Raw genomic sequence first — 16,870 nt, 5'->3', positions numbered from 1 at the left:
TAGTGGTTACAAATCGGGCTGTGAACCACAAAGTCAGCAGTTTGAAACTACCAGCTGCTCCGTGGGAGAAAGATGAGGCTTTCTGCTCCCGTAAAGATTTACAGCCTCGGAAACCCTGTTCAGGGTTGCTATGGGTCAGAACCGACTCCATGGCACTTAACAACAACAACAACTTCGTAGGTGAGCAAAATGAACAAGAAAGATTAAGTAACTTTCTTGAAATCAAACCCTGGCAAGCAGTGATTCAGCCATGTCCTATGTCCGATTCTAAACTACAAGTAAGGATGCCTCAAGCATATTTATTAATCATACATTCAAATAAGCTTTTATTTAAATAAATGGACAACCTAATACCAAAGGGCTCAATTTATACGTCTGATAAAATAGCTTTAGACAAAAACATGCTTAAATAAAAAATCCCACTTGCCTTTGTCCCTAATAAGACAGAGTAGAACTGCTTCTTAAGGTTTCTATCCCATCATTCTCCTTCATCCAGGGTTCAAGATAAAGTGGTGCTTATGATCACCGTAACAACTGACTTAAATATGTCACTGGCCTTAATACAAATCAGGAAGAGTGCAGTGGTCCCACCAACAAGTAAGGAAGCAAAGATGTGATGAATGAAGTGAAACTTGTCCTTTAAGCTTTCACCCCTTTTATTAAAACTACATAGTCCTTCCCTTTCACACTTAAATACTGTTGGTCTCTATTTGTATAACTAAAAATCATTTGCTGTTAAAAGGATCCTTTTAATAGCAAAAACTTAACAACACACCAAAAAACCAGACAACCCAACAGCATTTAAAATACGAGTAAGATAGTCATGGGAAATTATCATTACTTAAAGACTGTTATATTAAATTAACTATAGAGATTCAATGTAATTGTTATCAAAATTCTAAAAATATTTTCTGTAGCATTTGACAAAGCTGATTTTTAAGTTTATTTGGAAGAACTAAGGGTAAGAGCTGGTAACAGCCAAGAAATTCTGAAAGAAAAGCAGATAATCGGTACCTCTAATACTTAAAATTTCTAATGGAGACTAAACTGATGTACTTACACTGGAAAATAATTTAGCATTATTTAGAAAAGTTGTCTATGCATAAACCTCTTACATAAATACACTAGAAAAACTAACATATAAACAAGGAAAAATAGTTAACTTTCACACTAGAATTGTACTTTTAGCACAAAAGTAAAAAACAAATGGCCAATGAGAATGAAAAAACTTAGTTTCATATCATGAAATTTTACTAAGTGAAGTGACTTTAAGATAAAAGAGTAACATTCCAGTTAAATTGTTCAAGATGTTTACACATGATATTGATCCAAAGATGATTTGCTGGAGTACTTTTTAGCTCTTTATTTAAGTCAAAATGTATTGCTAAAAACCATAAAAACCTTTATTAAAAATGTAATAATCTGATGTCACTGTCTCTCAACATATCCTCCATCTAGGTCTACACACTTCAGAATGTATAGACCTCCTCTAGACCTAGCTATGGAGGATATGTTGGATTTATCTCTTACATCAATACAAGAGTTTTGGCATTCTTGTGGGAACTCAAATTATGTTCCTCTGAAATGGGTTTTTGAAAGGGCAAGATCAGGGCTAACAGTAGATGGGGTAAGGTTTCCCAAATAAATTTAAATAGATCAGCTCTCCCTATTCTTGAAGAATGAACAAGTTCATTGATGTGTTGAAAATTTCCTTGGGGCAACTTTCCTGACCTTTTTGAAAACAGTGCAGTTATCTATTATCTTAATAGATAATCTATTAAGATTATCCTGGTGGAGCCCAAAGAAACAATAGCCATAATCTAAGCTTCTATCTCTGCCTTGGCTTGAACTGGCCCAACAGATCCCTTTGGAAGCCTGTTTTGATTGGACTGTATTTTTTCAGACATCCTAATGAGTCTAACTTTCTGCTCCCGTAAAGATTTACAGTCTCGGAAACACTGTACAGGGTCGCTATGAGTCAGAACCGACTCCACGGCACATAACCACCACCAATGAGTCTAGGGAGCTCTGGTAGTGTAGTGGTGACAAGCTGGGTTGCCAACCGCAAGTTCAGCAGTTCGAAACTACCAGCTGTTCCGTGGGAGAAGGATGAGGCATTCTGCTCCCATAAAGATTTACAGCCTTGGAAACCCTGTACAGGGTCGGTATGAGTTGGAACCGACTCCACGGTACTTAACAACAATGAGTCTAAGGAGTCCTGGTATGGCAATGTCAGTTAATGCAATGGACTGCAAAGCCGGTTTGAACCACAAGGTCAACAGCTCAACCTCACCAGCTGCTCCTAGACAGGGTCTATGGGTCGGAACCACCGACTCAACAGCACTTAACAAGTCTAAGAAGTCCTGGTGTGGCACTGTGGGCTAATGCACTAGACCCAAAGGTCTATTTGAATCTCAAGGTCAGCTGTTCAAATTCACTAGCCACTCCTCAGAAACCCTATACTGGGTTGCTATGAGACGGAACCAACTATACGGCACATAACGAGTCTGAAACAAGTCCTGGTGTGGCGCTATGGGTTAATGTGCTGGATTGTAAGGTCAGTTTGAACTGTAAGTTTGGTGGTTCAAATTCACCAACCACTCCTCAGCAACACTACACAGGGTCACTATGAGTCACAACTACCTCGATGGCACTTAACAAGTCTAAGGAGTCCTGGTGTAGCACTGTGGGATAAAGAACAGGACAACAAAGGCAGTTCAAACTCACCAGACGCTCCTTGTAAACCCCATACAGGGTCACTGAGTCGTAATTGACTCAACAGCACTTAACAAGTCTAAAACAAGTGATTATTGAGAAAATTTGTCTGCAGCCATCCACTGATCATGGAGACATATTTAAGCATGCTTTTATTTGGAATAACCCTGTGCATCTATGAACTGAAACCCCAGTAGCAATACTTTTTGCCAAAGCCTAGTACATTGTATAATTTAAGACTATTCTTACAAACTAGTGTAAAACTGTCAAATAGTGTCTACTTTTGGCTGTTTTTGTTTCTAACTTTGTCTATGATCTTTTTGAGGATGTTTAGTGACCTCTTCCAAACCTATTTTAATATATGTCAACTAAGTCACTTTCCCCAACTCCTCTAAGAAATTCTTTGACATAAATCATAAGGTTGTTGTTAAGTGCCATTGAGTCGATTCCCACCCATAACAACCCCGTATAGGGTTTCCAAGGAGCAGCTGGTGAGCTTAAGCCACCGACTTTGCAGTCTGACACATTAGCCCTCAGCACCACACCAGGACTCATAAGGTTAAGTATATGTAATTAACCTGGATTTTATTTTATTTTAAATCATGTATGCTGTGGTGCTGGGGGAAAGCACTGGACTGCGATAACATCAAGGGTGTCAGTTCAAACCTAACAGCTGATCCTTGGGGCAAGATGTGGCTTTATGCTCTACAAAATATTCACAGTCGTGGGAACTGCATATAGGATTGCTGAGTCCAAACTGACTTTGAGGCTCTGGTAGTGTAGTGGTTTCGAATCGGGCTGCTACCCTCAAGGTAAGCAGTTCGAAACTATTAGTGTTCTGCAGGAGAAAGATGAGGCTATCTGCTCCCATAAAGATTTACAGCCTTGGAAACCCTGTACCGGGTCACTATGAATCGGAACCGACTTTCCGACACACACCACCACTACCTCCAAGTTTAAGAGGTAAAACCACTTTCCTTCCCTGTGTGATATTACCACATTTTACCAGTAGAGGGAGTACGTTACCAAAGACTAGACCTTCACATAGACACTTGATACTATAACCACATAGAATCTTGTTACTATAATCTTTCTTTTCCCAGGGTTGAGATAATACAAGTAACTCAACTCTAAGGGACACTGATGGTTCTCAAAGGATAATCACTGAACTGCTATCCATGAAGTTGATAGTTAAAAACCCACCAGCTGCTCCACAGAGAAAACATGAGGCTTTCTGTTCCTGTAAAGCTTTACAACCTCGGAAACCCTAACAAGTGAATTCTGATTCATAGATACCCAAGAAGGCAGAGTAGAAATGCCCCACAGAGTTCCCAAGGTGATAATATTTTCTTTCTCTCATGGGACAGCTAGCTAAGCGGATTCCACTGAACTTTCAGTTAGCGTCAGACAAGCAATTAACTACTATGCCACAAGGGCAGTGAAATATCAAACACTTTTAGGAATTGGATTATTAGGCTAGTCAAATTTTCTCCACTATTTCTTATAATGTTTGACAATTACTACAAGATTGAACATAACATGTTCAAAGTAATACTACACAAAGACAGCTGGCTAGTTTTATCTTGCAGTACTGGTGTTAAACAGAAGAGTACAAAAAGAGGAGGTTTTAAAGAGAAAATTATGCAACAGTCAGAAAAGCCCCCACTAGATAACTTTTAAAAAATTTACAAGTATACATAATTATGGTGTTGACATCTCATAAGGAAAGTACTATTGAGTCGATTCCGACCCATAGAGACCCTGTATAGGGATTCCAAGAAGTGACTGGTGAGCTTGAACCACCCACCATACAATTCAAACAACTTTGCAGTCTGGCGCATTAGCCCACAGTGCCATATAGATGAAATCAGCTCAACTACTACCCTCCTTTCAAAAAATAATTTAGTTTCCATTTTTTTTTGTTAACAAAAATACTACAATGAGAACAGCCATGTACGACTTTACATGATCTCATTCTAATCCTGAATTTTGAATATAATTACCTTTTCATGATTATGAATTCTGAATATTAATCTACTTACTGTCTCATATATTTCTAATAATCTTTTTATCACAGTTGTTTACCTCTTACCTCACTGGTTTAAAATGCTGCCTTTATTACAAATAGCATTCCTATATTAATGTATTTAGTTATTCAACAAATATCTGAGTAACTATGGTCAATTTGGAGTCCTGGTGTGGTAATGCAGGTTAATACGCTGGACTGAAAAGTCGGTTTGAACTGCAAGGTCGGTGGTTTAAGTTCACCAGTCATGCTTCGGAAACCCCATACAGGGTCACTATGAGTCAGAATTAACCTCACAGCATTTTAGTAACAACATGGTCAATTTGCAGTCCTGGTATGATGCTATTATAGTATACGCACTGAACTATTAACCGAAAAGTCAGCTGTTCAAACCTACACCAGTCACTCCTCGGAAGCCCTATACAAGGTTGCTACAAGTCAGAATCAACTTGATGGCACTTCACAACAACAACATGGTCAATTTCAGGAGTGCAGTGGCTCAAGCCCACCAGTCGCTCCAAGGCAGAGACATGAAGCTTTCTGTTCCTGCAAAGATGTCAGCCTCAGAAACCCTAAACAGGGTTGCTACAAGATGGGATCGGCACAACTATACTTCACAATAACCAGGTCAATCTTTCTCATTTTTAATAAATGTTAAATAGTTCTAAAAATAATTTAAAAGTAAAGACACTGTGATTGTATGTGGCCCACTACAATCAATTAATGACATATATAGGCTAGTCTTTAGGTTTATTCTCCTCCTTTCCTCCATGAGGTTGTTGTTGTTGTTAAAGTGCCAGCAAGTCGGTTCCAACTCATAGGGACCCTGTATAGGATGTCCGAGGAGTCGCTAATGGGTTTGAACTGCTGACCTTGCAGTTAGCAGTCAAAGGCTTATCCTACAGCGCCACAACATAGAACTAGCTCAATAACTACGTGGCTATTTAGACACAATCCTGATTACTGGAGTCCTGGTGTGGCGCTGTAGGTTAATGCATTGGACTGCAAAGTCGGTTTGAACTGCAAGGTCAGTAGTTTAAGCTCACCAGCTGCTCCTTGGAAACCCTATACAGGGTCATTATGGTTAAAACCGACTGACGGCACTTTAACAACAACAATCCTGACAGAACTTGTATTCACTGATCAAGTTTGTTTTGTTTGTAAACTCATCTATTCTAAAAAATTCTAACTATAATCACCCAATGATTATTAAAACTTTTCTGTCACTCTTTTGAACAACACAAAGAATTTAAGGACCTACTTTTCCTGTCTATTTTGCCATTTCACAAAAATCCAAGGGACAAGAAGCACTAGCTACCAACTGGTTAAAAAAAAAAAAGGTGTTTTGTAGTATATCAGTTTCTTTATTATATGGTTGTCCAATAAGGAGCTCATACCAACACATGTTTACGTTTTATAACACACAAGCATAGCTCTAAAAGGAGGAATCTGATCCCTCTGTTTCATCCTAACACAAGAATCATTCTTTGCAAAATCCTGTTACATCGTATCTTCTCCACATGTCTAATCCTCAAACAAGCAAAGAGGTCTCATGGCAAGAGAAAGGATGTGTGCTGACAGCCAGGAGGCTGTGCACCTTGGTTATTTAAATGATTATATATTCCTGAGTGTTTTTGTGTACATCAAAAAGGAGAAATGATGATGAGTGCAGGGGATTGTAATCACTGAATGAAACAAAATACAATATAATGAGTGCAAAATCAATGTTCTTCCATATAACCCTACCACTAAATTCACAATAAAAGTTTAAAGAAAAAAAGTACATGGGAAAATTCCAGTATTGTTTAATTACATTGTTCCACTAACTTTTTGAAACCCTGTCACATTAATCATTTAAGGGAAATCCAAACAAGAAAAAAAATCACTATGTTGATAAGAATCAACGGAAAGATAATATTAAAAACATGGATATCTCAATGCTTTAAACAAGCAAAAATTCAAATAAAATTCACAAATTTAGATGAACTTAATAATCTGAAAAGCTAAAAACTGGTACTATATTTTAAGGAAATAACTTGCCAATTCACATCCAAGTACTCAAAGATAGTATTTTTTTTTCCCCCTATAAAAATAGGCAATATCAAGGCAGTTCTTCCTACAAATTTAAAAGCTGTTATGTGCCGTGGAGTTGCTTCTGACTCACAGGGACCCTGGGCAGGGTTTTCAAGGCTGTCAATCTTTACAGGAGCAGATCTTTCTCTTGTGGAACAGCTGATAGTTTCGAACTGCTGTCTTGATGTTCGCAGCCTGATTTATAACCACTATGCTACCAGAGCTCCTAGTACTATAACATAAAAACTTATTGATTACCAAAAACACTTTGTAGAATTTAAACTTAAATTACATCTTATACTTCAACCCTTGAGAAATCAGCAGTACAAAAAAAAAAACACTCCACAGTGAAGTTTTCCTGACCTTTTTGTAACCAATACAGTTTTCAGTTCTTCTTCCTAATAAACTACAATTACTAAGATCACTCTCATTTGGAATCCCAAAGAACAGCCGTCATAACCTATCTCAATTATTCTGTCTTGCTCATCCTTGAGGTCTTTTCGACATTCCTTAACTGGATTCATCTTAAATGTGTTTATGTGGGACAAAGCTTCAGTGGTTTAGCGAGATGTCAACTTAAGTTTTAACCTTAGTAACAATGTTTTTAACTCACCTTCCTATATTCTCAGAAATGTAATGCAAGAGTGGAATGATTAGAGATTAAGCTAGTAAAGACAGCAACTAGACTGTCAAGTACAAATATGTGCTTTAATCTTATTAAGAATCTATGTTATTTTTGGATAATAGGGAACTATTACAAGTTTTTTGAAGCCTGGTATGGCTCTGGTAGATAAACACAGGACTGATAATCATAAGGTCAGCAGTTCAAACCAACCAGTCACTTCTCTGAGTAAGAGCCAATGTGATGGCACTAACAACAATATTACTAATTTTTAAACAAGTGGCACAATTCAATATAAATTTATTATGATGCCTGGGTAGAAGAAAGAGCACAAATGAGATTATTTCAAGACAGATGATCTGATTTTCAACCATGGCAATAGCAGAAACAAGACAAAGGATCTACACACAAATGAGATATATCAGAAAGAGAAGATGGGTAGGTAGGTGGGGCTGAGGAAGATGTTTGGTGAGCAAGAATGTTGAAGAACAAGAAAAAGTTGTTAAGAGAGTTAAGTTTGCTAGTAGCATAGTGGTTACGAATAGGGATGTGAACCTTGAAACTACCAGCTGTTTTACGGGAGAAAGATGAGGCTTTCCGCTCCCATAAAGCTTTCCAGCCTCAGAAATTCTGTACAGGGTCGCTATGAGTCAGAACTGACTCCACGGCATATAACCATCACTACCACTTATACAGAAAATAAAAATAAAATGTAAGAGGGAAGAAAATTTGATATATACTATAGCTGAAGAACTGTAGCAAATAAGCTTATGAAGGTATATGGGTCTGAGCTTAGCCTCATGGAGTCACTTACATAAATATGTAGTGGTTATGAGTAGGGTTGCTAATCTCAGTCAGCAATTCAAATCTACCAACTTTTCCACAGGAGAAAGATGAGGCTTTCTGCTCCTGTAAAGCTTTATAACCTCAGAAACCCTCTTCAGCATCACTGTGAGTCAGAACCGACTCCACAGCACGTCATCACAACCACCAAGAATGACAACTGTCCATGGAAAAGTTGTTGAGTCAGAAACAAACAACAAAAGGAAGAAAAGACTGATCCTAATATCTAGGAGGCACGAAGAGATGAACCAAGAAATTCAAAGATAACTGAGTAGTCTAAGGGCAGGGCAAATGGTTAATGTGCTCTTCACTGAATGAAATACTAAACTGCTATATTAACTTTCACTGGAAACACAACATAAAACCAGTAACAACAACAAATCCCAACTCTGTGGAATACAGTTCAACTAACACATATAGGGTGACCATGAGTTGGCTCAAAGACAATTCATCTTAATATTACAGAAAGCAGATAAGAACTTCATAAAGGGTAAAACAGAAAAAGTGTTAAATGACCAAGAAGTGGCAGGGGATGATAAAGACTTTATATTTATTTTCTGTGACAAAACTCAAAAACCTGGAATGAGCAATCTCCTAAGAATTATCTTTTAAAATTTAATTTTGTATCAAGATGAACTTGAGTGGCACAGTGGTGCAGGGTCTTAGGCGAGTCACGGCATCCCCTTCTCGGAGATTGCAGACAAAACCCATCAGTGCTTGTTTCAAGAACGTCCTCCTGATCTACACTTTCATCTTCTGGATCACTGGTGTTATCGGTAAGGTGAGCCTGGAGAATTATTTTTCTCTTTTAAATGAGAAGGCCATCAATGTGCCCTTTATGCTCACTGGCACTGGCATTGTCATTATTCTCTTGGGTACCTTTGGCTGTTTTGCTACATGCCAAGCTTCTGCCTGGATGCTAAATACGTAAGCAATGTTTCTGACTCTCATTTTTTTGGTTGAACTGGTTGCTGCCATCATTAGATTCATTTTTAGACATGAAATTAAGAACAACTTTAAGAGTAATTATGAGAAGGCTCTGAAACAACAGAAAGATTACAGAGGTGATGCAGTAGATAGACAAGATCCAAAATAAATTGCATTGTTGCAGTATCACCAAATATACAGATTGGGAAGATACTAGTTATTACTCAGAAAAGGATATCCTAAGAGCTGCTGTAAAACTGAATGTACTCCCAACAAAGATGCAAGTAAACAATGAAGGCTGCTTTATAAAGGTAATGACCATTACAGAGTCAGAAATGGGAGTTGGTGTTGCTTGCTTCCAGTTGATTGGAATCTTTCTTGCCTACTGTCTTTCTCGCGCCATAACATATAACCAGTATGAGATTATAACCAGCATATGTACAGCCCTACTCTCCAACACTAGATGTCAGCCCTTTATGAAAGAAATGTAAGATTGCCTGAATGGAAGACCACTGATGCCACCCAATAGTCTGAAAAACTTTTTTTTTTCTCTCCATTTACAATTTACTATGTCTTCCAGTGTTTCAGGATGATACAGCGTGAAATCTAAAGGTGGAACAAATGTCATGACTGAATCAGTATAATGGGCAAATAGCTTGATTCAAGCCATCTTTAAGGAATTGACATTTGGAACAATCGTTAATTTATTTAATTATGTACTATATGATGGCAACTAACAACAATATAATACAAATATATATAACCCAACAACTACAGTACAAGGGAAATTAAAATAAGATGAATAAAAGGACAGAGAGTAAGCCAGAAGCAAAGCCAAGCCAATATTGGAACCTTTATCAAACAAATTAAAACACTGGAAAATAAGGATCAAACTAAGAGAATAAAGGCTTAAAGAAACATGAGGTCCACACAAAGCAGTTTTCTCAACCCACAGAACATTTAAAAGTAATTCAGAATCTGCTTACTCTCTATAATAATTTGGAATTTTGCGTAATCTATGCATATATACTTTTCACTAATCTACTTACATCATGTGTCAGCTCCCAAGTTGCTGCTGTTAAATTATTTTTCTTCTAATTTTTTTGAACGCTATGGTTATTAACACATAATTGGATAAGTACACTTAAAGTTGCAATTCCCTAGCTTCTAATCTTTAAGCTTTAGTTCTTATTCAGACATTAACACTCCTTAGTCTAGTGACCTTTTATCGTGACTCAGCTTGCAAATTGACAAGTTGAAACAAGTATTTGTGTGTTACCTAAAAATGACAGATTTTTATATCTCTATTCAACAGAGAAAACTGACACCATTTCTAAACCAAACCGTAAAACAAATTATTATGAAAACAGAGAATACAATTATTAAGGAACAGTCACTGACTTTGACAAGTTTTAAACCATTGTTAACTGTTATAAATTGAGGCCTTAGTTGACTTCAAAGTGGCAAAAGACAAAACTGTAGTTAGGCTCAGTAAGTACAAATTAAAACAAAAAGCAAAGTATGGCTCATTTTAAGCCTACGTCTATACAGCAACTTTCTATATTAAAGTTTTTATATTTACGACTTAAATAATCAGAAACTAATTCAACGTGCAGTATCTAGCAATAAAGGCATACCTTTTCTTTCTGTTTTCTGTGCAGGCACAGAAGATGTGGGTGTAGGCAGTTTTGATAAAGTGGATGCTCCATTTGCATCAAATGATTTCTTTGGCTGGTGATCAGACTGTAGCGTAAATGGACTAGAAGGAACAGTGCTTGGGGCAGCAGTTGGATGAACCACTGGTTTGATGGGGTGCTGTACTGGCGTAGAACTACTGTGAGTCTCTGCTCTTGGCAGTCTGTAGTCTCTGTCATTGTGTCTGCTTGTTTGAGACAAAATATTCTGTGGGAGCAAACTACCGTCATCACTGGAATGCTTGTCTTCCACTTTAGTTCACAGTCATAAAAAGATGTTGAAATGACGGAAGGGGGAAGAAAAAAGATTATGTTAGAATCTGGTCTTAACAACAGCTAATGTAACAACATACTTGTAGTTAGATCTTTCTACAAAACTGCAAACCCAGTTAGTGCCTGCAGTTTTACTATTAACATATAAATATTCAGATATTGGGAGAAGAGTTTTAACTGAACTATAAATATTTATACTCAGATTTCATTGAGCTTGCAAATGGGATACTACTTTTCTGAGATTCTTTAGAATCATAATATAAACAAAAAACAATGTATTTTTAAGTCAATACATGGAATTACATTTTATTGAAACAAAAACATTAAAAGTATTTTTTAAACCTCAAAAAAAAGGTAAAAGTTCATTCTTTTAACATTTGGATTATGTGTTCTGGATAATGACTGAAAGACTCACAGTGGTTCAAAAATGCAAAGGATTAACTAGTTTTATTAGCCTGAGTTTTCTGGATACTAGTATTTCTAATTAGTGGGCTCCTGGTGTAGCCATGTAGGACAAGCAGTGGACGGCAAATCACTAGGTCAGCGGTTAAAACCCACCAGCTGCTCCTTGGGAAACTTACACAGGCTCACTGAGTGTCAGAGTCAACTCAATGGCACATAACAACAAAAACAAAGTAGTTTACGGACTCCTGGTGTGGCACTGTAGGATTAGTACTGAACTGCAAGGTTGGCAGTTCAAACCCACCGGCTGTTCCTCAGAAACTCTATACAGGGTTGATATGAGTCTGAACCAACTCGACAACACTTAAACAGCAACAGCAAAGTGGTTTATGCTAGGGATAAAGTCCCTCATTTGAGAATGGTTGAATTTATGATGAACTGCATTTAATGAGCTAATTCATATTTATAAATTGGAAAATAAAGACCTTTTCAATTCTTATTTTTCAATAATGCAAACACATGAGTTCCATAGTCACACTATTGTCAGAAAACAAATCTACTTGCAATCACCAGTTGTAAGAAAAACATCCTCTTCCCACTTTAAGTCACAAAAATATTTAAAACTCAAATAATTACCAAAAAGAGCTAAGCTCAATCACAAGCACTATGCTTCTGCAAAAATGCAGAGTGAGAGAACGTTTCAACAATCACACTGAACAATTAGTTAACTTAAATAGTTGAAAGAACCACCAACTATATATATAAACAATTTCATATTCAAACATATGGTATCTAATGATGTTACTATCAAAGAATTACCCTCTCTAATGAATGTAGTCTTGTTTTTATCAAATTCATGGTTCCTCCAGTTCTAAAGACCGTGACAGCACCCATAAGATGCTCACACAACATGTTAGTTTTGAAGTTTTCAGTACCCAACTACTACATGCTTATGTCAAAGTATCTGGGGACTGGCAACAAATTTCAGTACACATGAAAACACAAAGTCGTCTTTTTATTTATAATGACTTAAATATAAGATGAATGTAGGAATGTAACAGAAGATTGAGTACCAAATCTAGAGAAAGCATTTTTTACATAAACTATAAATTTACATAAACATAGTACTGTCCAATTCACACCAATCATTGTTACATGACACGTAGAAACTGTTGATTTCCTTGAAAAATAAAATTTCTTTCTATACGGCTACAGGATATTATCAATTAAATGTATTCAGATTAAAATTAAAAGATATTATTGCTAACGCTCAGAATTGAGACAACAGCCCTCAAGTATTGCTGATTTGCATGAATCTATCCAAGAGCTATTTAGCAATGTTTAGGGTTAATGTACAAGGTCAGCAATTCAAGCTCACCAACCACTCCTCAGAAACCCAATACAAGGTCATTATGGGTCGGAACTGTCACCATCCGCTCCTCAAAAACCCTATACAAGGTCACTAAGGGTCAGAACCGACTCAATGGCACTTAACAATAAGATCAACAACAGAAACACTTTGCATTGTCATGACCAGGGAGAGGGAAGATGAACTACTGGCATCTAGAGCATTGAGGCAAGGATGATGTTAAATATCCGTTAATCTACAGGACAACCTTCCACAACAAACAATTATCTTTCATGTAACTGTTGAGAAACCCCAAGCTAAGGTTTCTCTAACTATAATCACTCTACTAGGGACAGGTTAGTGTGACACTGTAGGAAAAGCACTTGACCACCTGGTCAGTTTGAACTGCAAGGCTGGTGGTTCAGACTCACCAACGGCTCCTTGGAAACCCTATACAGAGTAGCCATGAGTCTGAACTGATTCAATTGGCACTTAATAACAAGGGGTAGATTTATACTATCAAAATTTTTATCAGTACACTTTCTATGCCATCCCTCACCACCCCCTACTTTTCTTCTACTGGCAGTTTAGAACTACAAGCTTTAAGCCTTACCCTAAATGAATACCAATATATTTGACATACAGAAAAACTGCCAACGTTTTTGGATTAAAAAAGTTAAAACACTCAATTAGCTTACTGATTTTATTAGTACCACACCAAATGAAGCTCCACCAACACATAAACACACATATAAAACAAAAGGCTCAACTTTAAAATATCCAATCTGCTTCTAAATCCCCCAAAGGTATTTAATATGTGACATTTCAACATAAACATAAATGCACTGATTGACCATCTGTACATCTAGGAGTTTATTTGAAAAAATCATCAGCTATATTAATGAGCAAAGATGTGAATCACAGTATCATTTGTAGCAGGAGAAGTTAAAAATCCCCCAAGTGGATGCAGAATTGTTTTAAAATGAGATCGCACCCAAACAACAAAATTGTATGCTGTCGATTAGATAAATGAACATGGAAATACATCCCTGAAACTTTACTGATTAATAGAACAGGTTATAAAGAATAATATATATTGTTTTTCACATAAAATACACACAAATAGTTCTCATATATTTTTATCTATATGAGAAGTGTATATATCCCAAAATATTCCTAGATCATGGCTTTAAAATTTTTACTCTTCTAATTTTGCTTTTATTATGAACACACCTTGAATCATGAAGAAAAAAAAGTTTCATTGGGAGTGGGTGGGAGTGTGGATAATTTTTTTTAAACCACACACACACACACAACCCTATTTCCTTAGTATCATTTATTTAAAAGATGAAAATAATATTTTCATTTCTCAAATTTTTGTGTCTTGTCTCTGTTGCCTTCACTACCCATCATGAGGTTATGACTGCTTATTTTGAAAGAGTACAACAGACTCAGTTCTGTTCTTTTTTTCTTTTATGGCAGTCACAAAGTGGAGAAACCTAGTTCAACCCAGTGCTATCTGATTCTGGAATCTAGTAAAGCAGACCCTTAAGTTCTTAACACAACATTGCATTCTCCAAATCAATTATTTATTTTAAAAGGTACTATTTTAGTTTCAATTTGTTACTCCTCTCCTATGTCTCCAATTTAGGCAGGTGGTATACACGTAAAGTGTCAATTATTTACCAAAAAAGACAGCCTCTGTTTCATTTTAATTACTCGTCAGTTACTTAAAATATTCAAAAAACCATGTATTAAAGTCCAAGATCTTTGTCTCAAAATACAATGTTTTAGAATTACAATACTTAAAATTTTCCTAATAATTTTATACAATTACAACAATAGTTTTTCCCAAAGAGCATCTTTTAAGCATTCAGTCTAGCAAGACTATTACATATTTCATTTTAGACATTTTGATATCAGATGAATCAGTTTCTCTTAGAATGTGTGTCAAATTCAGCCCTCATATTTTTGGAGTTACAGAATGATCCAAAACATTAACTCTTTACAAGTTCATGAACCCATCTTAAAATTCTTTACAAAATTTATTATAGAAATCAAGTACTCTAATTTAGCATTTCATTTTTATTCAGAGCAATGTGGGACATTCAGAACATAATTATATTTAGTAAACCTTCAAAACTGATTAAGTAACTTGAAAAACAAATATGTGATTACGCCAGCGATTCCAAATTTTTGACAAAATTAAGCTTCAAAAGAAGATTACATGTATTTACAGTTTAAGTAAATGAAGACTACCTAAGAATAATACCAGTGGGGTGGGTATTTTTTAAATTGAGGAAATTTATTATGTTGCATAATTCCACGATGATAGTGAAATTAGTTTCCAATTATAGGGTAAACAAGTTTTTCACTGATAACAGAAAACACCAATAGGTATTCTGATTTTACTATCTTTGTTGTGGTTAAATCATTAAATAAACTCAGAGAGTCTTACAAAGGAATTCAAGTTTTTAGTTTAATAGGATAAAATTCAAAGAATATAATGCTCATGCTTTAAAATGAAGTCAATGCAAAACATAAAATTTTAATTTTTTAATCCAATTGATTACACATTATATTCATTGTAGGTAATGATGCATATGTGTGTAGAGCTCCACTGTGTACCCTCCTCTTTTCCTTTTGAGTTAACAAAATGTTGGAGAGGCTAGGGAACTCACCGAACATTTAACATTAAAGAAACACTACATGATTATTTAGAGCTCTGGTAGCGTAGTGGTTATGAATCGGGCTGTGAGCCGCAAAGTCAGCAGCTCGAAACTACCAGCTGTTCCACGGGAGACAGATGATGCTTTCTGCTCCCATAAAGACGTACAGCCTCAGAAACCCTATCAGGGTCACTATGAGTTGGAACCAACTCGATGGCACATAACAACCTATGATTATTATTTTAACAGTTTACACATATAAGTGGCTAAACATACAGATTTGTAAAGTAAATTACAAGACTGAATCAAACATACCGTTTTAAAGAAGAAAAATAGTACTTACTTCCACCGGCAAACCCACTGGTGGCTGTTGCTTGCATCACCTCTCTTCTGTAATCTTTTGGGAAGCTGTTGACTGACATCCTGTTTGCTTCTTTCTGTCTCTGTTCTCTAAAAATAAAAAAGAAATGAATCCACAAATGTATCAAATATATTAAGAGTCTCCACATAACATCTCTGGGCAAATGCTCAATGAAATTGAACATGGCTATAAATATAGTTGAACAGATGGGGGAAACAGGGTGCAGTAAACAGTACACTATTATTTCTCACAGACAGTGAAACTTTATCAATTATTTACATCAGTAACCACCAGTCCAACCAACATGCTACAAATCCAAACATAGTAAGAAATATCTTATTGTCCTATACAAATTACAAAGACTTCTATTAAAAAAAGATGCTTGTGTACAAATTAATATAAATTTCTTATTTACTTGACTATCAGTCTTAGTAAAGAGACATTATGGAAAACAAACAGTTAACTAGCCAGTGCAATTAAAATGGAGAGTGAGGAATGTCATTACAAAGAACTTAAAACTAGAAAATTTAATGACATGGATGTTAACTTATAAAATCAAGAATGGGAAGCATTGTTTAATTAAGATTAAGAGCAAATACCTTTCAAGCCACTCTTTTGGTTTCTCCCACTGTGAAACTTCTGTTCGACAATTGTAGTAGTATTTTTTCCCAGAAGAGCTAATATGCTCAGACCAGTCATCTGCAGAATCATAAGGCTTAAAAATAAATTTTTAAAATTAGAAAATGTAACCATTATTTAACCTTGATATGAAATATCAACAACGTTGATAGTTTTCAAAGCATACAGGAAAATAATGTAATTATCTGCATATGTTGTTGTTAAGTGCCGTCAAGTCGGTTCCGACCCATAGCGACCCTGTACAGGGTTTCCGAGGGTGTAAATCTTTACGGGAGCAG

General features: G+C 36.1%; 1 protein-coding gene and 1 pseudogene across 1 annotated transcript in view; one reads left to right on the top strand and one right to left on the bottom strand.

Annotated features, from left to right (window-relative positions):
- The window catches only part of WAC (WW domain containing adaptor with coiled-coil), a 121,218-nt gene that overhangs the window by 13,177 nt on the left and 91,171 nt on the right, over positions 1-16,870 (bottom strand). The window contains 3 exon segments of the mRNA XM_006871680.1: positions 10,844-11,152; positions 15,936-16,042; positions 16,553-16,668. Coding sequence (XP_006871742.1) covers positions 10,844-11,152; positions 15,936-16,042; positions 16,553-16,668 — 532 coding nt within the window.
- LOC102816542 lies at positions 8,911-9,697 on the top strand (annotated as a pseudogene).

The sequence above is a fragment of the Chrysochloris asiatica genome, unplaced genomic scaffold, assembly GCF_000296735.1.
Source record: "Chrysochloris asiatica unplaced genomic scaffold, ChrAsi1.0 scaffold00172, whole genome shotgun sequence".
NCBI lineage: Eukaryota > Metazoa > Chordata > Mammalia > Afrosoricida > Chrysochloridae > Chrysochloris > Chrysochloris asiatica.
This window is presented reverse-complemented; position numbering and strand designations above follow the sequence as displayed.